We start from the raw sequence: 26,421 nt of genomic DNA on the forward strand, positions 1-26,421 counted from the left end.
TGGGGTGGGGGGTGTCACTAAACAGCCTTAATATCTGGGACCTGGTAGTGCTGGTTCTGAGCCTGTCTGACCTCAGACCCACTCTCCGTCTTCTGCTCTATTCTGCAAAGGAAGGAGGATGAGTTCCCTGGGCTCCCAGATCAGGGGCTTCCTGCTTGGTTTGGCATATATGAGGCTCTGGTGAGAGACCGGGAGGAGATGGAAGGGAGAAGCTCAGGATCTCTGCTCTCTCTCTGCTTGGTGGGTTGTCCAGCAGTGGTTCGCCTCCTCTTCGACTCAAGCACCCACTGCGCAGACCCACAGCTTCCAGCTTTAGTCAGGTGACCCCGGATGTAGGAATACCACCCCCGGTGTGGCTGGTAATCTCTGGAATACCTCTCTGCCCTCTTTTGAGCCTCAGCTCCTCTGTCAGTTGAACAGCCATTTCTTTGAATTACTGTCCCTCTTGTAAACACCTGAAGGGTTTTCTCTTGTCCTAGTTAGATCTACGGATCAAGGGGACCGAGGGGACCAAGTAGCAGCCTGTGGGCCTGAGCTTGAGAAAACCTAGGGATGGCTGGGTTTTGTCTTAAGGCCACCTGTTGGCCATGAGCCTCTGTCTGGCCAGACAAGCAATGCTTTGGAAAAGATACAAGCTTTTCTTTTTCCGAGGTGTTGGTATCCTAATTCCATGGCCTTAGAGCAGGAACCATTCATCACCACTCATTAGCTACAGCCCTGTTTCCCAAACTGGCGAGGAGTATTAGATACATGGAATGTTGACAGGTATTTTCTGGGGAAAAGACTTCTGAAAAATGCTGGGTTAAACAGAGTTAACCAGATTTCTTTGCAGCAGAGCTTCAATGATGTGAATTTCAATATCTAAAAAGAAGTGACAGTATACAATATGCCAACAATCCCAAATTCTAAGTGATCAGGAAACATATTGACATCTGTGGATCTAATATTTCGAGGAACACTGTTCTAGAAATGCTGGTTTATGGTATTAGTGCTCAAACCTTTTTGTGGCCTTCTAGGTCTTTCGTGGACTGGAGCTGACCCCTTCTCCACTTCACCCTTCGATGCACCCCTCTTTTCTTTCTCTCCCCTGGCCACACGACCGCTCATAGGACCTGACTGTGCCACGTAGTTTCAAGGCCCCTTGTCTCTGCACGAGCCACACTCTGCCCTGGCTCCTGGGGCGCTGCTACCCCTCCTGTAAAGCCCCACCCCAGGTGCCTCCTTCCCTGGGAAGCTTCCCCTCAGCCCCGGGCGGATGTGATTCCTCCTGCAAATGTGTGGGTGTCAGCCCCCTGTATGACACGCACGCTGCCACAACAGTGACCACACCTCAGTGCGACACTCTGCTCACTTTCTGTCTCTGCCCCAAAGCCCTTACGAACAGTGACCGAATCTTACTTGTCTGTATGTGCAAGCCAGGCTGGGGTGGTCACCCAGGCAGGCTTGGCCCCCAAGATTTTAAATATATACATATATATGTATATATATACACATATATATTTTTAATCATTTTCTGCTATCAAAGTTTTATTGTAATTGACTTAAAATTCACGTTAAATCAAATAAAAGTTCCATTGTTATGATGACCCCTAATAAACTAACCTTATGTTAATGTAGCTACTTTTATTACGGTGAAAATAATTGATTTTTTAAAAACCGTAAGATCAGTTGAAAAACTACAACCGTCCAGAAAGTTCGGCATCCGGATGAACACCGCCATGAGGCAGCTGACCACTAGGTGTCAGCACAGGAAAAGAGGAGGGTGAGCTGCACTGGCCAGTGTTTTCCTTTTCCATCCAATTATCGCCATAAATATCAAAAATTTAAACAAAATATTAAGCAATTAAAATGATCTATTAAAGGAATGTTTTTTAAAAGATATCTAAAATGTTGACATTTCCCCTTTGCAAAATAGTTTATAAATGGTGTTAGTTTAACCTGTATTTTCAAGACAAGAAACATTTGCAGATTGGAGACACTGACTCAAGAGGAAACCAGCTCAGTTTTCCTCTGAAATGCCCTCAAATCATATGTAATACGGACCATATGGTAATCACCACTGTGGCGAGCGGTCAGCGGAGAGAGAATTAGGCAGATGGAGGGTTCGAATCATGGCTCTGCCACTTCTTAAAAAGTGCCATAACCACTCCTAGCCTGGGTTTCTCCTCGGTAAAATGCGGCTACACCACTCTGTATGGGGAACATAAAAATCAAATAAGGGAATACATGTAAAGAGTCTAACATGTAATCAATGCTTCATATTATTTTCTTTTCCTTATGACTTCAAGTTAATGATTTATTTACAAAACTGTGTTTCAGCTCCGAAACAACGAAGGACATTATACCTAAGGACTATGATGATTTCGTTCACTCCACAGATAATCACCTTCTCTGAGCACCTTCTATGTATGAGGTTTTCTGCCAGCGATGCATGAGTAATCACAACACTGCACTACCTTCCGGAGCGGCTTCCACTCCTTGTGAGAGGGTACACAGGACTGAATGTGACGGAGCTGAGTCTGAGAATGTATCCACACCCCACAGAAAATCAATGTGGATGCATGTCCGAAGGAGGGGGACGGGGGAAGGATAATGATGATTATCCTCTAATCATCATTAATTCCATCATGTCCTCCACAGGGTAAACCCACCATAGCTCCATCTTACGTTATTGAGCCTCTACTCTGCCGGGGTATAAGAAAAAGTAAGACAAAAATCCCGTTCTTAAGAAGCTCTAGCTATGGACATGAAGGCATATATATCACTGTGTCAGGCTCTAAATTGTCAAATGTTCTCACTGCTTGAAAATGGACCAGAAAGGTTTCCTTTTCAGACTCTCATCAAAAACGCAAAAGACCCTAAAGCAAGCTCATTTGACTTAAAACACTGGCAACTGCAGCCATTTCTCGTTGCCACTGCTTCGCAAAGATACAGTATTTACAACTGCCACAGCTTAGTTTATTAATATATTCTGCTCTTGTATTTTCCTCACTGGAGCTGAATACTTACTGCCCATGGTGATTTCAGAGGGGATGCTCTCCAGACCATAAGTGCCTATGGCTGGCTCCCATGCAGCTCCCGGTGTGCCTTTGTTTGACACTTACTATTCACGAGGTGGTGTCTGTGTCAGATTCTTCTTCTCATGCTCTAAGATGAAGCTGTGGCTGATTTCTTAGAAACTAAGCATCTATATTGTGCGATGCTGAAAGATGACCGCCAGCCTTTCATCAGAATGGGAAAACAGGTATCATTTATCCATTTGTCCGTCCGTCCATCCAACACATATTTAATAAGCACCTACTAAATATTAGCCGGTGTGAGGGACACCAAGGAACAAAGTAAGAGAGGAGCCAGATTATTACGTGAGATCAAGAATTCCTAGAATTTAAAGCCTAGAATTCCTCCTGGATAGTCTAGGATACATACACTAACTGTGTTTTATTTTTTCAAGTTATTTTAGTACCTATGAGAATTTCATTTTGATCATATTTAGTGATGCTCTTAGCTTGATCATCGTGTTTAAGCAGATTTCTTGCCTCTCATCTCTCACTTGAGGACCCCCATTTTACTCAGGCAGTCTACATCTAGAACAATGGTTCTCAGTTCAGCGAGGTTCTTTGTGTGGCTCCAAGATGCCAGGACTCCCAGACTGAGTTCCTGAACAACATCAGTGTCCCTGGGAGGCAGACTGTGGAGACTGGGTGCCAATATCAAACAATGGTCATCTTATCCTAAGAGGCAAAAAGTGTTTTGACGAAATAGAAAAAACATTCTCAACTATATTTTCTTAGGCATTTTTAAAATTGACTCTAATGCATTTCTTAATTTTAAACCCTTGGCACCTACTGCCCCCTTCAGCCTGTTACTGCTGGTGAGCAACAACATGAATGAATAAATATCAAATAAATACTGAAGGGCATAATTAAATATGTGGTTTCTTATAAGTCCTTTATGCATCATTGGAGATAAAAGCCCAACTTTCAGAGTTATTTCAAAAGGTAGGAATAAATGGGTCAGAATCTCATTGTCTCTTTGAATGGCTCCAGGTAGTCTCACATTTGCTGAACACTTATGGCCCCCACTGTTCTTGAATGTGGCAGTCTCACTGTCCTCCTCTTCCTCCTTTACTTTCTGGTCATCCATGAATGGTCACTATCATTTCCTTGATATCTACTATCAATAAAAACATTGAGTTTTACATATATTATTGTTATTTTTCACAACAGTCCTATAAGGTAGGCATTATTTCCATTTTACAGATGAAAAAACTGAGGCTCAGAGAGGTTAAATGACTTTCAAGGTTATCTTCTGGCAGGTGACAGTACCGTTTAAAATGCAGGTGAATCCAAAGACCACATTCTCCATCATACTTGGTGGCCTACTTAGACATTTACAGCCACAGAGCTACGGGAGTTCCGGTGGTGGGAGTCCCCTCCCCCGCCACCCCCTGCCCTATGCCTGCTTCATTCCTAGGACATGATCTTGACTTGGGATGAACACTAAAACCAGAAAAAATGGTAGTCGGTAAGTTAGTTCCCAGCCCCATCTCTAGCCCACTGTAGACTCCAGCTGTCACTGCATCTGTTTAGCTCAGGCCTGCAGGTTTTGGCTTTAAATCCCTATCTGCTTGCCTAAAATAAACTGGAAAATAAGAAAATCTTTCACAAACTTTCTCTACAGAATGTTCACAGGTACATATCCATGCTCCACAAACACACTACTGTCCACTTAAACAGCATGGGCTCTGGGTGGAAAACAATTTGGTGGTTCCTCAAAAAGCTAAAACATAGAATTACCACATGACCCAACAACTCCACTCCTAGGAATATACACAAAAGAACTGAAAACAGGCACTCAAACAGATACTTGTATGGGAATGTTCACAGCAGCATTATGCCCAACAGCCAAAAGGTGGAAAAAGCCCCAGTGTCCATCAACAGATGAGAGGATAAAATGTGGTATATGCACACAGCAAATATTACCGCGTTTCCCCAAAAATAAGACCTGGCCGGATCATCAGCTCTCATGCGTCTTTTGGAGCAAAAATTAATATATATAAGACCCAGGCTTATTTTACTCTAATATAAGACGGGGTATTATATAGTGTACTGTAATGTAATATAATACCTGGTCTTATATTAATTTTTGCTCCAAAAGACACAGTAGAGCTGATGGTCCATCTAGGTCTTATTTTCGGGGAAACACGGTTTTCAGCCATAAAAAGGAATGAAATTCTGACATGCTGCAATGTGTATGAAGATTGAAAACCTCATGCGAAGTGAAATAAGCCAGGCACAAAAGGACAAATATGGTATAACTGCACGTATCTGAAATACCCAGAATTGGAAAATTCATAGTGGTAGAAAGTAGATCAGAGGTCACCAGAGGCTGGAGTAAGGGAGAATGGGGAGTTACTGCTTAATGGATAGAGTTTCTGCCTGGGGTGATGAAAATTTTTGAAAATAGTGATGGTGGTTGTACAACACTGTGACTGTAATTAATGCCAGTGAATTGTATACCTAACAGTGGTGAAAATGGCAAATTTCATGATATATAAAATTTTACCACAATTAAAAAAAAAATAGCATGGGCTCTGAGGACAGACGTGGGTTCGATTCCAGCTCTACCATTCCCAAGCTGTGTGGAGAATGTTGGAGCAGCACAGAGGAACACACAGCAGCCCCTTCCAGGCTTCGTCGCAGCAACCTGTCCCGATTTCCTCATCTCTTGTCTTGCTGTACTGTACCTATCGTTTTAAGATTCCTCAAACCTTTCTTTTGCACCAGATGGAGGCACAGACAAATTAGTAATAGCCCTTGTATGTTCTGGGTATGCTCTGCTTGCCTATGCGGAGTGCAGGGAGCGCATCCCACGAAGGGTTCTTCAGTCTTTGCAATTTGAGTTGCTCTGAGGCTGAGTCAAAGGAAATCTGCCTCCTTACCACCTTGTAAGAAGTTGGCACCCAGTCACGCTCCTGCACAGACTTGTATTTCCGTACTCAGAAGGCCTCGAAATACAGCACTTCACAGCTTTATTCACAAAGATGTTTAATGGAGTATTAACTGTAATACCAAATGATTGGAAACAACCCAAATGTCCAACAAGATAGAGTGGTTACAGAAATTACGGTAGCTGTACTTGATAGAATATTCTGCAGCTACGTATAAATGCATATGATGTAACGTTAAATGGAGGAGAAACAAACTTTTAACTTAGATTTGATAGTAGCTATATAAACACTGCATAACGAAAAACAATTAAAGAGAATATACAAAAGGTAGTTCAGTGGGATTATGGTGATGTTTTAATTTTTCTAGTTTCTAAATATTTTTCTATTGTCTGCTACACTGAAAACACACCTAAATACAGTTGTTGTTTTTAAAACCATGAGATCAGTGGTGTTACTCAACCAGGAGACAAACATATATGGTGCTTTTCCAACCTGCTCCAACACAGCCTTGTCCGTTGATGCTTGAAAGCCAGGCCATCAATCTGCTTTGATCTTAACTTCTCTGTCTTCAAGAGGTTCTAGGTGGATGAATATGACTCAGCAGAATCCTGTGCAAAATCAGGGGCTAGAAGGTGGACAATGCCGCGTGCCCACAGCTCAATCTGGAAGCCGGGCCTCTTGGCACGGAAATCCTGACTGTTTGCTGTCCCCAGCCTAGCACGCACTCCCTGCGGGCAGGGGCTGTGCTCCACTAGGCCTGGGGAAGCCCAACCAGCAGCTCGCCCCAAGAGAGCCACACAAGCTTGTTGAATAAACAAGTCTCACGGAGCTCCATCTACACCGGCCTTGCTGGGGATGCCGGCCAGAACAGGATGCACCTCAGAGCACCTCTAATGTTAACCAAGGACCTGCAGCGCACAGATACGGAACAGGCACCAACACATGCACTGTCGTAACACGACTCCATGGAGCACGAGCTATGAAATATGAAACTCCGAACAGAAAAAGTGATGACATTGGAAGACACGAGTCTATTTCTGAAAGTTCTTTCAAACTGAGGCTACTGGGCTATGAAAGATCTTTCAAAGAGAGGGTGATGGGTTTGTCTTATTCAGATTTCAGGATTATATAATTTTAAACAAAGAAGTAAAACTAAGATTCTTTTAAAAATTCATTCATTCTCCAGATGTGGGAGGAAGGGGAACATACACAAATCGTGCTGCAATGCAGCGCCCCCCCCCCCCCCCCGAAGTTGCAATCTTGTACCAAGCAGAGAAAGGATCCTTGGCCTAGCAATTAAAATCATTTGTCTTTTATCCCCGTCTTGCCAAAAAGGACCCCAGCCCTAACTGGTTAATCCCTAACACACACTGCTACTCCCAGAGTTGCCTGGCAACTGCGAGGAGGAGGCGTGTCAGAGAGCAAGAAAGGCCTAAATAAATGAGCTGGAGCCTCGCTGCCGCTTGACATGGATAAAGGGGGTTTTTCCGAATGGAGCTGCCTGGCTGCTTGTGGTTCTGTCATTTAAGTGGAGAACAAGTTGGCTTGGCGGATGTTGTTAAATATTTTGGGCTTTGCACCTGATATTCTCCAGGTGACTGAAAAATGGGTCACATGTCCTTGTGATTTGCAGACATTCTCCACTCTCCCAGGCTGCAGCAACCTCCAAAGCCTAGACAGGACAGGACGCAATGCGTACACATGGACAGAGACTGGGGGCCAGCCCCCAGCCGCACACACTTCATTGTTCCTTCATTTCTTTCACCCATCCTTCCATCCACAGTTCCAAAATATACTCATTGATGCCTGCACTAAACCATGACCCATGCCCAGGCTGGGACTGTAGACAGAAGAGTTACTAAAGTGGCACATGTGGAAACCAGAACAAAGACAGACAAGAGGCTGTGGTGGAAGGAACCTGAGCTTGGGAGTCAGGCCGACCCGAGTCTGCCTTCCGGCTCTACTACTTACCAGGAAATCACCGGCAATCTGAGCCTCCATCTCCCAGCTGCAAAACGGATAGTCATGGGCAGTTGTGGAGAATTACTGAGATCATAGATGAAGCAACTGAGAGATGAATTGAACTCCGACCTTGGGGGAGGCCGCTGAGCAGGTGGGAGATGTGGCTGTGGCTGGACACCCTCACTTTCTGACCCTCAGGAGAGCTCTCGGAAATCATTCACCTGGCCCTGAAGAGACACTGCCAATGAGCCAGCACAGGTGCGCCTGCCCTGGGACAGGCACGTGGTCCCCCAGCAGAGGCGTGGATGGAAGGGAGCAGCCTGGCTCCTCGTCCCCTCTGGGCAGGGAAAAGAGACCGAAGCTTGAGAACCCCATCCAGCTGCAATCTGAATTTTTTTTCCAGTAGGAAAGAAATTTAAAAAAAGGCCAAGGAGCTGAAAATGTCAAGTGAGCGCTGGGCTGTGGAGTAGGAGTTGCCAGTCTCTGCCTCACAGGCTGGGGCTCACCTCCGCCCCCACCCCGAGCCAGGTGGGCACTGAGGGGGCTCAGCGGGAGCCGCCAAGCTGCTCCAGGAGCAGAGTGGAAAGGAGTACTGTCGAGCCTGCCGTGTTTCATGTTTTAAAAAACCAAACCTCTGTGATTCTGCAGTGACCCGAGTCTCATGACTGTATCCACCGGCCCAGGATGAAAAACCACTGCACCCCACTGGTGTGGCACCCCACAAAGCAGGGAGAGCAGGTGAGCAAAGGGGCTCCCATGCCATGCAGCTGGACCCTCGTCCCCGCACACACTGCTCCTGGCCCTGCACCCGCAGGCTCTCACTCTCCACTGCTGGCTGCTGCTCGAACGCTGCCCAGCACTCTGCCTCAGAGGTGCCCCACTCCAGGCCACCACCAGCTTCTGGCCACCATTTTTCTCCCTCACCTTCTATATCAAAGGCCGTCAATGTACTCGGATCCCAGTCAACCCACGTCAGGGATTCTGCCTAAGGAAATAATTCAGACCATGCATGAAGATTTATCTAAAGATGTTCAGCACAGTGTAGTTTAAAATGGTGAAAGGTTACTGACATTTAAGAAGGACCAGCGTTGGGATGATGTGGTGGGCCTTGGCACTAATTTCAGATTTCGAGACCTTGACAAAAATCCCGGGAAATGTGACCCGGATTGAGAACCACTGGAGTTATCTGATAGGATACGTACAGCCATTATAAATGATGTTTAAGAATAGTTTTTATATTGGCCTTTTATACTAAAAGGTCAACCCAAATAACTGGGAACTGGATTGCTTTGCCAGTAATATCTCCACTGTCTAAAAGTAAAAAACCAAAACCCAAAACCAAAATGAAACAAAAACAACTGGAAAAACCCTAGGACCTGAGGAGAAACATGCTAACATCTGGAGTTACCGTAACCCCAGATGATAGGATTATGGGTGTTTTCTCATTCCTAGTCCTCTGTCACAGTAAACGCTTTGTACTAAGAGCAGGTGCTCTTTTTACAACCAGAGAAACAACGGAAAGACAAGTGGACCAGGGAGCGGCCCTATCCCCTCAGCACCGCGCTGCCTGCCATCCCGAAGGCTCACCCAAGGCACCATCCCCACGCCACCTCCGTGTGGCCAGTGCCCCGACCCTTCACTCTTTCTTGGGCTCACATGTGCTTTGCAGTCATTATTTTAACGAATCCCCCACACAATCTTGTATGGGAAGTGCTGTTATCCCACTTTTTGGATGTGGAGAATTGGCTAGAATTAAATGTATGGTTTAAAAGCCATCTAGGTAACGTGGTGATGACGCTTGGTGAGAAAATTTCTGGCCCCTGTTTCTCTCGTGGCCTCACAGAAAAAAGCCATTCTGGTACAGATGAAGAGACTGGGAGCATGACAAATCTGCCACATTTTGGTGATTCTAAGACGCAAATTTCCTCCCATTGTAACACCTCTGAAACCGGGATGTGTCTTACAGTTGATAGCATCCTTCAATTATAATTGGCAGCATCCGTTTCCCTTTCTTAATGGTCCATAAATAATGGTACATCTTATGACTGAATAGCAGCTTAGACTCAATGAAATGTACCATGTTTACAACCAAACCCATCATCCTATCCTCAAAATGCTACTTTTAATGACCATTAATATTCTGTTGTTGCCCACGATGGGCATGTAGTCCGTTCAGTGTTTTTACCATTAAAAATACCGCTACTGGGAACACCTTTGCATTCAGCTTTCCCTTTTTCTACTATGGGCGTCATGATCCTCTCCCAGGTCCAAATCTTGGGAGACACTTGGACGTTTTTTGCCCCTCATTTTCACAGTTTATTTATCACTTTAGTCATCTAGTTGTTTCTTTTCCTGATATGACCAGTGGAGGACTCTCTTCCGAGCTCCCCTAACAGTTCCCTGGTCTGTGCTTTCAGCTTCCCTTCCATTCATCCCTGTATGACTTCAGTCACATGACCTCTCTGCTCAAAAACTTACACTCCCTGAAGGGTGAAGGTCATGCCTAGCATCCAACGCTGTCGAATGTGGCGCCAGTCTCTCCTGCCCCATCTTCCCACCCAAATCCATGACTCCCGACTAAGGGGCCACGAGGGTCCTGCCTCCAAGCCTTTGCCTACTCAGTTAACTCCACACGCGCCATGCGAAGGGATGCTGTCTTTCTTTTCCCAAACCTTACTCATCAGACCTAGGTCAAGTTTCACTTTTCCTATGAGATGTTGTATGGCTCATTTAATCCTATAATCATCTGGAGATGTAGAATGATAGGCCTTCGTAGCCTCATTTCACAGGTGAAAAAACTGACAGATTAAGTGGCTTGCTCAAGGTCATACAGCTTAGAAGTAGAAAGACAGGCTTTAAACTCCAGGGCTTCCATCCTTAACGCCAATGTCTTTCAGGGCCAAGTGCAAGTACAACCATAAACTTTTCTGAAGGAGCAACTTGTGCCCTGATCATATACCCAGCAACATGTACCAAGAGTCACAGCCTCTGGATTCTAGACAAATACATGACAACCACGAGCTCACTATAAGAGTGGAAATACTTCATGTCTATCAGTTCTCAGCAACCCAACGACTGAGCCAGCTGTCCCATTCTTATTTTAGAGATGGGAAGACAACTGTATTTTCCTTGAATTATATCCCTCTCAAACAACACTGAACACGACTGGTTTGGCTGGTCCCAAGCTCAGGACAAAGAATCTGAGCCACCTCACTTAGAGGCAAGCGGGAGAGGAGGAACTGCCTTTAAATGGCAGGGCTTTAGAGGACCTAAGGGAAGTATTTCTTAGGAAGCAAAAAGAGAGCGCATCCCTTCTGTAGGTTGCCTCAGGCTGAGGCCACCCAGAAAGTCCGGCCTACGTGCTGGATGGGAGCCAAGGGAGCGCCCACTGCCCTGGCCACCTCACAGAGAGTACGGCCTGGGGGACGGGAAAACAAGGCATTTGCTATTGCTACTCTGTTTCACTTAGACAAATGATGGGGCCACAGGAGGAAAAACAACAACAACAACCATTACCCTACAGGCAGTGCGACCTACGCTGCCACCACCCACCCGCTCAGGATGAAGGGCGCCCGGTGCTCCTGAGAGAAAGGGCCATCAGCAAGGTTCCTTTCCAGTATTTCCTCCTACACAAGGTGACCCAGGTCCCTGGGCCAGTTTCACCATTCTCCTTGACCAAGGGGCCAGGAGTAGGCTGAGCAGAGGGATAGCAGACGCAAACGTTTTACGGAAGCTGGGAGAGTTGGTACTTTCATTGGTTTTAGGGTTGAGCTGATGTCTTCATATCCTAACGACGACGAATCACCTCACACGGCAGGCAGGGGCTGCGAATGAGGCAGCGGGGCTCGGAAAGGCTGAAGGGCCATGGCGGTGGATAACACTGCTTCCCAGTCCTCAGCGGACTTTATAGTCATTTACACCAAGAGCACTTTGGGAGCCTCTAAGAAGTGAATCCCCAGGGGGATTTAGATTTCCTTTCTTAAGTGTGGGGCAAGGTCCCTGTACAGGGAGGCACAGTGGGAAATCACGGGCTTTGCCACCACAGGGTCCCCCACTGCGTAGCACGTCATGCCCTTTCTGGGCCTCAGTTTCTGCATCCGTAAAGTGGGGGATGATTATCGCTACCTCAGCCTTCCTGCAAATCCTCGTGATGGCAGGTGTGCGTGAGGGGCCAGCCGGCACTGTGTGAACTTAACAGTTGGTGCTGCCGTCCGGGGAAAGGGGTCTTACCATTCACGGGAGCAGTCAGTGCTCCCATGTGGCAGCACGGTCCCCCTGTGCTAAGAGGTAGGGTGCAGGCAGGACACTACCCCCGGGCCCCACCACACACATTCCAGGTGAATTCAACAACCAGACAAACTGCGGGTTTCTCGTGGTCCCCGAGGTGCATTTCTTAGCCCTGACCAAACATGGGTGTGTGACATACCGAGAAGCTACTCACCGGCTCGATTTTCAGAGCGTTGCGGTAGCTGCCAAAGAAAGCGGCCTGGGCCTTGAGGAAGGCTCTGGCCACACCGTCGCCAGTTGTGGTGGAGACCTTCTTCAGCCGGTTCTTCAGGGAAGAGATCTGGTGACCGAGAGAAAGGGGGCACAGGTTGAGGACAGGGGCGAACAATGATGGCTGACTAAGAGCTCTAGAAAAGCCCTGGCAGGGGGAGCGATTTGATAGCTCAGCTGCTGGGAGAGCAAACATGCATTCAGTATTAGGGCAGGTTTTTGAAATTTAAATGAATGTTGCTTCTACTCGAGCACATATAATAAAAAAACAAAAACAGAACCACTTTCTAAGCAGTTGCAATGTGCCAGGTAAGTGCTTCACATAAAATTTCTAATTTAATTCTTTCAACAATCCTGCAAGGAAGAGATTAATGTTTCCATCTTGCCAGAGTGAAACAGTCTCAGAGACGTTAGATTACTTACATGCCTAGGAACAAACCTAAGAAGTGGCCAAGTTGGAGCGTGAATCAAAGTCTTGTAATCTGACCCAAAACAACAAAGATTTTTAGTTCCAATTCCATTTCCTCTTCAAATTACTTATAGGTATTAGAAATAAATTACTTGTTTATAATGCTTTAATATATATTAGGTATAATTAATACACATTATTATATGCCGCACACCTCATACTCTAAAGGAATAGTAGCAGCTTATAGATAAGCACTCACAGGTTAAAATAGACAAGAAAGTCATGACAATGGGGAAAGAAGTAGCGGGAATAGATTTGTGAGATTCCTTGGGTCCAAACGTTACAAACAAACGAGTTGCACAACAGAACACAGATTTTCCTGAAAGTGAGAACTGAATGAGATTTTTCCTGTGAATCCTCCATGGAGTTAAGACTACGGCGGGACAGCTGCTGCCCTCAACATCAGAGACAACATCAACCTTCCTTGTGTTTCTCACACGCCCCTCAGTCATCTCAGGACGCCAGACTGCAGAACTTCATAGCGTGTTCCACGTGAAAGGTGCCCCTGGAAGTGTGCAACACGTGGCCTTGCGTCACGCACTTACTCACAAGTATTCCTTATTTCCTGAGTGCCTGGGGCTATGTCAGGCATGGAGGATACAAAGGTGAACAAAACCAGACATGGGCTCTGCCCTCGAAGCTTACACTCTAGTGAGGAAAATACCAATACTGTGACACTGTTACTGTGACAAGCCTGTGACGAAGCTCACCAAGGAGGTCAAGGAAGGTTTCCTGGAGGGAAACAGGCTTGGACAGAGATGTGAAGGGTGAGATGAAGGAGTCACCTCAGCAAGAGGGGTAGGAACAGTGGACCAAGCGTGGGCAACAGCACTTGCAAAGACCTGTGAGGAGGAGTTCAGGGAACAGAAAGGATTGTGGCTAACGTGGGGAGACTGAGGGGGACTGTGGCTTAAAATGAGTACATTAAGGAACGTTTTCCTTTGTCTTGAGAGAAATGGAAAACTAATGACTGTTTTTAAGCATGCAGATGACACACCAAGGGCATGTTTCAGGTATCTATAAGGAGTGCAAAGGACTATCTAATGCAGGGGTGTCCAAACTGCGGCCTGCGGGCCAACTGCGGCCCGCAATCCATTGTTAATTGGCCCGCAGCAAATTCCAAAAATATATTTAGTTTACTTAAATAAACCAGATAAGGCAATACGTACTTCACCTCGAGTGAGTGGCCCGGCTGTTTGTGTATTTTACCACATATGGCCCTTGGTAAAAAACGTTGAAAAAAGTTTGGACACCCCTGATCTAATGGCTTGACATTATTTAAGTCAAATTTAGGATAAAACAGAAAATTAGATTCAGGTGATCCATGAATTGCCCACAAATGTTTAGTATGAATGAGAGATGACCACTTTTTAGGATCCACAGCTTTCCTCAGAATCCTACAGGTGACTGGGAACCCAAAAAATATCAAGGATCACTGACCCGGGATGGACTACACATACTTTAGAAATGTCCCATGAATATTCTTTCTTATCACTAAGTTTCTGATAAGGGATTTTTCAATAGCTTATTAAGATATAACCTTTCTCAGCTTTTACATACCATGAAATCCATTCATGTAAAGTGTGTAATTCAGTGGTTTTGTAGTGACAAGGTCGGACAACTATCACTATTGCCTAATTCCAGCACATGTTTATCACCCAAAAAGAAAGCACCCTATTGACATCCACTTCTCACTCCCCACCAATCCTCTGCCCATCTCCTTCACCCCGTCTCAAGCAGCTATTAACCCACTTTCCTTCTCTATGGATTTACCTATTCTGGAAAGTTCACATAAATGCGATCATAGCACATGTGGTCTTTTGTGACTGGTTTCTTTCACCAAACATCATGCTGATTAGGAATAAGGTTCATCCATGTTGTAGCACTTAGAATACGTCATTCGTTGTCATAAACGAATAGCAATCCATTGTAAGAACATACCACGTTTTACTTATTTATTCATCAGTCGATAGGAATCTGGGTGGTTCCCACTTTTTGGCTATTATAAATAACGCTACAAACAGTCATGTATAAGTTAAAAGGACAGATGGAACGCAGTGCTTAGCACACAGTAGGCCATCAATAAGTGCTTACTGAGTATAGGGGGGAAAATCCTGTGCTGTTGCTTAAAGGGGTGGCCAGCCATATGCTTGGCCAGTCAACTGGGTGAAGACAGGACTGAACTTTCTCTGGTAAGTCAGAAGTGACAGGAACACGCATTGAGGGGGTGGCCACCCCATCTTTGTTGGGAGGCAAGCCAAGGAAAACAACTTTTCTCCGGGAGCAGTTTGGGTCCTGTCTCAACACTCAGGTATAAATACCTGGTTCATTGTGACCTGCCCTCTTCTGGGACACACAAGCCCCAGCACCACACGAGTGGGCACCTGCGAGGAGCAACGCGGTCCACTTGGCACCCAGGCAGACTCTGCCATGGGCTTTCAACTTCAAATAGCAACATGAACATGGCACATACTTTATTAAGATGTTAAAAATATTGCCCACTGTCCACTCCCCAAATAATAAAAATCCTTCCCCTCTTGAGGATGAGGGTGACATTTCCAGCCTTTGAAATGGTGAAAAACACTGTCGCTCTTCTTCTGGCTCCTCAAAGGCCTTGGGCCACCTGTGCCGCAGATTATTCCTCACTTAACCTTCCCTGGCCTTTCCGATCATCCGGGAGGTGTTTAATTACCTCGGATTCACAATCTGCACTTCAGGTGAGCCTCTCCTAATGGCCTCATTACCATTTTATACAGAGGTGGTCACTGCTCACGACTGAGCAAAAGGAGTGTGTGCCTTCCTGCCCATCCAGCTGGTCTGCAACCAGCCAAGTGGGCCTGGGCTCTGGGCCCCTGTGGCCACTGAGGCCAAGACTTCTGAAGACCTCTCCTCACCCTGCAACACGGAGAAGCTTTTGTCAGCACTTCAAACTTTGAAACTTCAAGTATATGCGCAGCCGATAACCGGTGATAACATTTTGTCCTTTAAATACAACTGAGGGAAGAAAACCTAAGGCTTCCGTAACCCGCAGTCACACATCTAAAGCTAGACTTGCCCTGAGTGCTCCTGGGGGTGCTTGTCAGATCAGTAACATCAGGGTTCATCAGGCCTATGCTGGGGGGGACGGAAATGCTGGCGACGATGGCTTCCTCCTTTAATCAGGTACCAGAGGAGGCAGGCAGAAAACAAAGGGAAGAGAGTCCAGAACTGAATTCATCAGCTTCGCTCTGAAGCTCCCCTCCTTGTCCCCTGTCCCATCTTGGTCTCGGTCACTGCAACATTATCCAGTCTCCTAGGCCAGATCCGGAAGCTGGATTCCATCCTTCTTCCCTTCCCATGTCTTATTACTACCATCTCAAATGTGCTCGGAATCCGCCCTCTTCTCTCAGAGCCCTTGACCCTGGCCCTGTGCAGTTCAGCTCCATTCATGCTCTGCCCAGACTGCTGCTGGAGCAGTTTCCTCGACGGGCTCTCCTTCTGTGTCCCGTCCATGTCATCCACCCAGAACTGTCCCAGCCAATCATCTTGGGAAAACAGGACTCTCACCACTTCAATCGCTCCCTCAAAACCCTTCGATGCTCCCCCCACCCGCCAGCCACCTGCACCTTCAGAAAAGCATCCCAACTCCTCAAAGCATGGTGTGAGGTTTTCCTCAGTTGGCCTTGTTTCCCCTGGCCCCATTTAAAGTTATACTCGCCTGATACCAAATTGCTAACTAGAAGCATATATGATTCTCCAGCCCCAACACGTGCCAACAACGCAGACGGAGCTGTCCCTTGTCCCTTCCTTCCTGCTTGTGAACATCTCTTCACCCTTTGAAGGACCATCCGAGTGTCCGTCAATGGGGGCCGATTAAATTATACCACATCCTGTCAGTTCCCGTCAGTTCACACAGAATGTGGCAGTACTCTAAGAACTGACACGAAAAGACGTCCACAAAATATTGCCAAATGGGGGGAAAACACGCAAGTTGCAGAATACTATGTACAGCATGAAGCATTTAAAAAAATTATATATGTACACATATGTAGTATAAATCTAAAATGCCATGTATCAAGCTTTAACCAGGCAGAGATGCTTTCTGTTTTATGAACTTTTGATTGTTTTGATTACCCTTTATAAAAAAGCATATGTTACTTTCATAATAAAGAATTTAAATGAGGTATTTTCCTTTAACAGTCACATTAAACACTGCCTTGGGTTAAGGGAAAGAGGGAATCCAGATGTCCCCTCATCTGTGAAGCCTCCCCTAAGCCCGGAGACACCCAGCCTGGCCCCCTCGGCGTGCATAGGTGATTCTCGGCTGAGGTGCAGTGTCTACCATCTTTCTTGCTAGACTCTGAGTTCCCTGAAGGTCCGACAGTGCGTGGCCCTGTGAGTCATTCAGCACTTTCTCATGAATGAAAGAACAGATGAGCCAATGTTCTGACATCATGAAAGGCATTTTCAGTGGGCAAGCCTTTCCGCCTGGAGGAAAGTCGAGGATCACATTCTCCTGTCACTGATCAGTGAAGGAGGTGGTCTCAGGGGGAGAAACTGAAACTCATCCATTCCCTTCTGCACAAGGCCATCATTAAGATGCACCCCTGACGAACCTGTGGGTGCTGAATGAGCTCAGTGGACAACCAGATCGTCTTATACAACACGGCAAAAGCAACCTGTCCCGTAACAGACGCAGTTCCTCCTCCCCACCCCGCCCTGCACCTGGCTCCTGGTTTGCCTGGTCGCTGTAGGCTCTACCTCTCAGGTCTCGGCTTCACCTGCTCCTCTATCCCCATGCACTCCTCAGGCAGGAGAGTGCAGAGCTTGAATCACATAAGCCTAAGTCTAAGGTTGGAAACCTGGCTTCCCTACTTTCTTAACCTTTCTCAGCTTCAGTGTCCTCTGTGGGAAACTGAGGTATCTGCAACATACATACGTGAGGATTAAAATACAATGGATGGAAAAATGGATGATGGATGTGGCGACGGCCTAGCTTTTGGCCATTAGCTCAGGTTTCAGCTTTTACCGGGACCACTGCAACAGTCTTTGAAATGGTGGCCTTCCTCTATTTTCTTCCGTCTGATCCATCCTTTGCGTCGAACTATCTTTCTAAAAGAAGGGGTTGAGTCTTATCGCTCCCTTCCCCTCCAGCCTGCAGAGCTTCCCTACTGCTCACACAGGCCACGCCCTTAGCACAGCACCCAAGGCCTTCCGTGGGCTTGGCTCAGGCTCCGTTTCCAACACTGTCTTCTATTCAGCTTCAGAGGCTGCGACATCATCCGAAAGCCTGGGACAGTCTTCATCCCATTCTTTCACAAACCCTTTTATGAAAAGAAGCCTCTGACTTTCTGTGATACCCTCTGTCACAACAAAAGCTCTTTCTCAGGGCACATTAACCTGTGCCTTTGGTTGATGCCTAAACTGTGCAGGCCCCATGCTGGACAGGTGCTGGGAACAGGGCTGCATCAGGGCCCAGCCCCTGAAGGCTTTCCGTCAAGCTCCCCAGGCTGGCCACAAGTTAGCTTGTTTGTACTTCAAAGGGGGCTGTCATACTGTATACATCCTATTTAGCCTTTTATAGAGCCAGAAGTTTACACATCTTCCTCCCCACCAGCATTAAAATAACCGTGGCGATTCACATTGTTTCTCAACAAATACAGATGTATTTCTTTATCACTTGCCGGGGGAGGGGAGAATAAGGATGACATACTGCTCACCCAGCCACCTCTCAGACACTCCTATCCATCTCTTTCCATCAGTGCTGGCACCTTACGTTCTTTCAGCAGCTTCCCTATTGCTCTGAGGATAAAGATGAAAGACCTGGCCTGGCCTACGAGGCTCTGAGGGATTCGGCCACAGCCTCAGGCAGATGCCAGGCTCCTGCCTCCCCTCCGTGGCTTAGCCACACCCTCCAGGCTCCAGTGCACTGGCCTCCCTTACACCCCGTGGCCTTTGGGTGTGCTCGCTCCTCTGCTTGCAGTGCTCTCACCACATCCCCCCCTTGCCTAGAATTCAGCACTGTCCCATAGGACTTCCCACAAATAATCTGTTGTCCATTGTGGCAGCTGCAATTTAGCAGTTGAAGTGTGGCCAGTGAGACTGAGGAATTGAATTTTTGTCTTACTGCATTTTCATCGGTAGCCACCTGTGGACACCGGCCACCACGTCGGACAACACAGGGTCCTGGATCAACCAGTGCTCATCCTTCGGCCCTCAGCACAAATATCACCTCCACAGCCTGACCCCTCAGACGAGACCAACACTCCCCCATTTCACATTCTCACTGTACCTTTCCTTCGGAGACGCACAGCAACGTGCAGTGACGCGCTTTCCAACAATCCAGTGCATTCCTCTCTGCTACGAGACGGGACGCTTTAGGAAGGGAGGGACCATGGCCATCCAGTACACTGGCACACCTCAGAAGACACCTTCTTCTAAAGGGCGGACTCAAGTCCACCTGTGCAGGGAGCCCACTTCTCTGCCCTGGGAGTTGCATTAACTGCTCAGTGTCAGACCTGTACTTAGATTTTTTTTATTTTTTGACAAATCAGACACCCAGCAGCCGCTAGGAGCAACAGAGCCACACTTTCTTTCCCCGTTAAAAAATGGCCCTTAAGGACTAAGGCAAATTGATTCTTCCTTGCCTGAATAAACTAGACATCGGGCTGTTACAAGATCTGGAGACTGGGGAGGGGAAAAGGGACTTACGTGTGCCGTTCTCAAGGGCACGTACCCACACACGGGCTCCCGCTGCCACCTTCACATAGGTACACTGTGTCTACCTATGGTAGACTAGTTAGTTCTTGCTTCCCATTTGAAGCAAAAAGTCTTCACATGTAAAGGCAATCCCGCCCTACTCTCTTTCCCAGTAAGTTTCTGCGAAAACCAGAAACTTACCAGGAGGCAGGAATAGGAACGAGCACTTATGAATCACCCTGCTGGTACCATCCCCAGCATTGTATTAAATGTCAGCACTACAGGCGGGGGCAGGCACCGTTATGGCCACTATACAGATGAGGAAAGCGAGTTTCAGCTCATGCCACACAGCTAGTGCAGCAAGGGGCAGCGGCCAAAGTCAAGCCCAGAGTTGCCTTACTCCACAATCTGTGTTGTTCCATTATTTCCCACTGCTGCCGGGATTTCTTAGAGCAGAAGATAAGGCTTGCCCATGACACTGCTTTATTTCCCCAACTTCATATATACATCTCCATTAGTGCTTCCTCTCACTCCTTGCTTTTCTGTGTCTTGAGAACATGTTTGTACCTTGACCTCAGTTGGCTTTAATTGCTTCTTCTGCATCCCATTTTCCCCTCAAAGATACTGGTTCTCCATGGGGGAGTGGGACTGCGCTGGTTACGCAGAGCTCCGAGCTGGAGATGACGCCAGGGGCCCAGGTCTCTGCTCCCTTTGTCTCTCCTGACACTTCATGGGCTGAGTATTAAGTCAGAAAGTTAGAGGTACACGTTACAATCCTAAGCGGCTTTTGTGTCAGACAAAAGAATCAATTTTCATTATGGGAAGGCTACTTCACTATATGCTGTAATGGTTTTGTCGAACATCCGAGGAACAAACTATCAAGTCCGTAGATGATATTCTTGGAGTAAGAAAGTACAACTGTAAAACAAAAAGGCTCATTTCCACTATCTGCCAAAGAAAGCTCACGAGGAGTCTTGCACACACTAGTGTGCTCCAGCCCCCTCCCCATGCCTGTACTCATATGTCATCGGCATTTTAGGCTGAAACACACAGGAGCAAAGACTTTTCCATTTGTCTATCTGTAAATCCCATCTTCCTCCAAATGCTTTTTTTTTGCCCAGAGGAAGTGAAATTGTCTTTGTTTTCCCTATAAAACAATTTAGCTTCAACATAACTCTCTTTCTCTTTCCCTCTCTCTCTCTCAATGCAGCTGAAAATCCTGCCCAATCTAAAGGAAGCTACAAGATCTGAGCTCAGAGTAAATGTGTATTTAAATTATTAGGTGGACATTCAATAGAAAGATTATCTCTAACCAAATATGTGCATACATATATGCCTATATATGTATGTATCGGGAGTATTTTCAAAGAAGGGTTTTCTCCCCCATACTTCTGGCAGCTTAGGTTTAAAGGTCAGATTTAAACTATCACCATGTTTCACAATGCAATCTGTGCAGTGCCGCGTAATGAAATGGTTCAGTAAAGGTGCTTGTGGAAATTCTTTTAATTAGGTCTAAGGCTTTTCAGTTGTCAACATGAATAAACCAAGAACCATTCTCTTGCAAATACAATGCACAAAATAAAAATGTAAGTTACCTTTGAAAAAATAGATATGCACTTGCAAAAGGAAGTTATATGTTTTTTTGTTTTTTTTTTTTTTTAACAATATACGCTCTATCAATGAAAAAACACACACACCTAGATCTTTCAACAACAAAATGGACTGCAAATCAAAAGTAAAGGAGTTGCTCTATTTCTAACAAACCAGGACACTATGCCTGGTTCTAATGAAATGTATTTGGAAGAAGACTCAAGTAAATCACAACTAAAAATGTTTATCTTCGTGAGCAAAAGCCACCTTTCCATTTAACTATAATTAATTCCATAGATCAGTGGTATTTCCGTCAGCCATGTGAATGTCCTATAACGACTCCTGCAAATTGAATGTTATCTATTAAAAATGCACCAAAATGCACTTTTGCCCTCAGCACCACTATCTGAGGCCCAAAAGATGAGCATATCACAGCAGGAACATCCAGACTCTTGCTTTTCAAAGCTGTGTTGACAAACCGAACTACCGAACTACTTAGATTTGGAATTTTTAGCTGTCAGTTCAAAGCTGAATCTAAGGATCGAAATATGCAAAATGAAAACTGCAAGAAAATGGTAGGTTGCTTGGGGAAAGATGGATTGTATTTGCACTGAGCTCTGATGGAAAAAGCAAAACTAAATAAAGGACTCCAATCACCACCAGTTCAGATTTAGACGGATACAAAGTCGTTCACCAAAACCAACTGGCCTGAGGCCTTGAAATGGGAGAACTTCAATGGGGCAATGGCAGCACGTAATAAAATTGTGTAGTAAATCAATGTACAACACCCAACAAAGAGTATGTCGATTTACTCTGGGCTCCAACAGACCTGAGTTCAAATCCTGCCCGGGCTGCTACTGTTAGCTGGATGCCTTTGGGCAAATTATTTAACCTCTTCATCTATCAAAAGGGGGTAAAGCAACCCCCCCCCTTTTTTGTAGGATTATTATGTAGATTAAACGTCAAGATTTTTGAAGCATCAAGCGCAGTGGCTGGCACACAGTAGGCGCCTAATAGATGGTGACTATTCTTCCACATTACCCCAACTCCAAAGCCAAAACTACCCAAGGCATTATTTTAGCATAAAAAGAATAATGGACTCACAATTAACATTTTCTAGGGCATCAATTACTGAAATGTCACTCCTCATGCTAAGCCTAGTGGGTTTATTTAGTGACCCAAACTCAGTGTGTATTTGGGTGTTAATGAAGTGCTTGGTGTTTACAAAGATAAAAGCGGGATTTGTCTCAGCAACAATCTGGGCTGAATGGATATAGATTTCCATGCTTAGGGATTCGGCCAGGCCGGATCCATTGTGGATCACATGGATACATCCACACAGAGTGAGATATCTCCCAAGGGGATCTGGGCATCTCCACCTCCTCAGGGAGAAAAAACTCCAGGAAAGGGGGGTGGGAAGTGTGTATAATAGATGTGTTTCACAGTGTCCCCGCTGCGATGAACAACTTGATCCACTTACAGTTCCAAACACATGATGCATAAAAGAGCTGACAGAAATTCAATTCTTCAAAGAAAAGCATCTGCTCTCTAGTGGGAACGGCCAAATATTAAGCAGTTTTAAGGCAGGGCAAAGACCTAGAGGAGCATACTTCATTATCTAGATAGCCAGAGTAAAGAAATGCTGAGGATTACAAACGAACGAAAAAGTAGCCGAGATTCCAAGCATTAATTACCCGGAGTAAAATGATTCAAGTTAAATCTTTGTTACAACAAATATTAAACCCAGCTGTGTTTATGTAGCAGTTGTGAAAAAGAAGGAAAAAAAAGAAATCCGTGTACAATATCTGTGAGCTCTGCCAGTTAATTGAATTTGCTGGCAGCACTTCCTCTACCACGAGCCAAACATCCTCAAAGATAAAATGTAGCTTTTAAACAGACCTGGGGAAAACGGAATCAAGAAATTTCAACCAATAAAACACAACTCTTTACTGGTATAAAAGTAAAGTAAAATTCAGTAATGAAAGGAAGGAAGTCTCTTAAACATTTACTGCATTCCAAAGCTGGGAGCTGCGGTTTATTGCTGAGGTCTCTTCTGATGTCCCACAGCGCCCCTGCTCCTGCGTCTTTAATGAAGTCCCATAAACCTCCATCAAATCCTCGATTGTTGACAAATCATACACACACACACTCCGGGCAAGGCCCACTGGCCCGTGATGCTCCTTTTCTTCCTGTCTGAAATTAGTAAGTCATGGAGTGGACACCGCCATGGAGAGTGGTCCCTCATAGAACAGAGACCTACAGGCAATCCCTTAGATGGGTGACGATGAAACATGGGACTACCTGTGATAGGTGACACTGGTAGGAATTCTCTTCGATCAACTGTCGCCTGACCCCAGTCTAGTATCAGTAGTTTTGGGTGAGGGGAAGCTTTGGCCAGATTCTACAAACTGGAGAAGCAACAGGAGACTGGATCCCACACTTACCCTCAGTCTGGGACTCAGTGTGGCACAGGTCTCACCACATCACCCTCTGTCTTAGTTATGCTAGTCGATCCCCCACTGCCCCCCAAAATGAAGTACACACTTGTTTTTATGACAGAAGGCCATTCCCAATCTGCTCCCTCCTGTCTACTTCTCTGGTCTCATCTTTTCTCTTTCCCAACCACACACCCTAGTTCCAGCTGGACTAGACTATTAATCCCTGCCCAAACACATGTGCTTCCATTCACACCTCCAGCCTCCATTCATTCCATTCCCGGCTCCCAGTATGTTCATCTCTCCTTTTCCAGGAATAGTGACTGTTGGCTACACATCTCCACACTCCTTAGGCCCAACACAATGAACCTATATCCAAAAAACTCTGGCTGGGTAAGTCATCTCCATTCCTGAACTGCCTAGAGAGCTGCCATTTGGGACACTGGACCAGAGTGTCTGGGGGCTCCTGTGGATGGAAGCGAAGCTGCTGGTGTGAAGTTAAGTGCGGAGGAGAGCAGCTGGGGATGTGCCAGGACAGGCTGGCAGCGAACGGATTATGAGGGGCCATATTATGGAGCTTGAATTTCACCCAGAAGAAAATGAGGAGCCATTAGAGGGTTTCCAGTTGAAGAGTGATATTCGTGTTTCAGAATATGCCTTCGTTTACAACAAGACAATGGTGTGGGACTGGAGAAGTGGAGGTAAAACTGGCGTTTCAGCCCTCCATTAGCTCTTCCACCAGCGCCTGTGAGCCCACTGAGAGTAAGATCCATGACTTAATCATCGCTGCCTCCATTATACCCAACGTAAAGCACGACACATAGTGGGTGTTCAGGAAATGCCTGAGCATTTTTTGTTTGTTTCCTTTTTTCCAGCTTTATTAAGGTATAATTGAAAAACTATATATATTTAAAGTATACAATGTGATTAATTGGTATACATATCCGTTATGAAATAATTATCACAATTAATCTAATTAACATATCAATCACTTCACATAGTTATCTTTCTTGTGTGCTTGAGAACACTTAAGATCTACTCTCAGCAAATATCAAGTATGCAATACAGTATTATGAACTAGAGTCACCATGTGGTGTATTAGATCCTCAAAATGTATTCGTGTTATAACTGGAAGTTTATACCCTTTGACCAACATCTCCCCATAGGAAATGCCTGTTGAACAAATAAACATTCTGTCAGAGAATGCTAACAATACATGCTTCCACGCGGCAGAAGGAATCCTAAGTCTACAGGCCTGTACGCACAGATTTACTCAGCAGTCAGAGCCTGCCCGCCTCCTCCCAGTCAGCAGTTTAAATTCCTACTAGCATTTTAAGAACAGTTCTTTTGCAAAGTTTACTATTACTTTAGACATTTTGCAGAAGGACAGATTGCTCAGGCCAGACAGCCTGTGAAGTCTGCTCTGTAAGAACTACTCCTTTGCTTTGGGGTTCAAAAGCATTGCTGACTCACGAGTTACAATGGCACATCAGCTCCTGCGGGGCCCTGTGGCAGCACCCCTAGAGTCTACCAGGACTTCAGAGGAGAGGCAGCAAGCGGACTCTGGGCTTACTTGAATCCGGGCCCTTCGGCGCTAGTTTTGCCTTTGGACTTCCAAAGACAGTCCGCTACATGATATAGCCCGATTCAAATGTAGTAAGAACCAGCCCAGCCCTAAGGTCACAATTAAACAGGACAGAGTCATTCATTCAGTAAACACTTACTGAGTATGCGCTATATACTGAACTCGGGGGTAGACAGAAACATGAAGGAGGAGGAGTTTTTAGTTCCTACCCTAGAGGGGTTTGAAGAGAAGATACGGACAGAAACAATTCTGCCATCACATGACTCGCGCTGTAACAGAAGGCTGTGCCCCGTGCTTTGAGGATACAAAGGACAGAGCAATTAACCACTGAGGAAGGGTTAAGGGAGACACGACTTTAGAAGGACTAGAGAGCTGATGGAGTTAGAAGAGACTGAGGCACGGAGTGCAGTTAGAAAGCCACTGCCAGCTTTCCGGCTTCACAGCACAGAGAGAAGTCCGAGTCAGAGGACTTGCTGGCCCTAACACAGGAGACTGAAATGGCCACACATGCACACACTTGCAATGAGAAAAACGAATATTACATGAATTTTAAATAATGTTCAAAAGTAGATGCTAACTTTCGTATTGCTGATAAAAGTGAAAACTGGTATGGATCTTGTGGGGGAGGTGGTGGTATTTAAAAGTATGTACCAAGAGCCTTAAAGTTTTATATACCTGTGATTCAGAAATTCTACTTGTGGGAATTCGTGGAATTCAAGTAAATGATGTAGAGATTGAGTTACAAATCTGTCCTTCACACAGCTGCAGAGGATGGTCAAATAACTATATTATGGTATATGTTCATGCAGTGGCATAGTCGTTCACACATTAAGATGTATGAATTTTAATTAAAACGGTCACAATACATTGATGGCTTTCCATTTTCTTTACTGTGATGCAGAGTAATGAACGTACAATACTTTGTAAACCAGTGTACGTATATTATGCAGTTAACTAAAAAGTTTCATAAATTGAATCTTCCCCGTATTATTATATGTGATGCACTCTGATATTTTTTTTCCTCCATTGAAAAAAATGCTTTGTGACCCACTAAATTGATTTTATGGTTTCACTAATAGGTGACTACGTGCAATTTGAAGAAATCCATTTTTAAGTTGTAAAGTAAGATCCCAGTGGTATTTACTAATCATGGCCAAAGAGTCAAAATGCTTGGCCCGCAATATACCCAGTAAATAGTAGCTGTAATGTGCACTCAATTTCTCCTGTCTTTCTTGAAAAAGGGAATTCCGATCTT

The 26,421-nt window shown here is 45.6% G+C and overlaps 1 protein-coding gene across 18 annotated transcripts in view; it reads right to left on the bottom strand.

Annotated features, from left to right (window-relative positions):
- Nucleotides 1–26,421, bottom strand: part of DENND1A (DENN domain containing 1A) — a 467,166-nt gene that overhangs the window by 139,604 nt on the left and 301,141 nt on the right. For all 18 annotated transcript variants that reach the window (XM_074330989.1, XM_074330982.1, XM_074330983.1 and 15 more), the window contains one exon: nucleotides 12,354–12,479. In XM_074330989.1, the coding sequence (XP_074187090.1) occupies nucleotides 12,354–12,479 (126 nt within the window). The remainder of the gene's footprint in view (nucleotides 1–12,353; nucleotides 12,480–26,421) is intronic.

This window comes from Rhinolophus sinicus, linkage group LG04, assembly GCF_036562045.2.
Source record: "Rhinolophus sinicus isolate RSC01 linkage group LG04, ASM3656204v1, whole genome shotgun sequence".
Taxonomy (NCBI): Eukaryota; Metazoa; Chordata; class Mammalia; order Chiroptera; family Rhinolophidae; genus Rhinolophus; species Rhinolophus sinicus.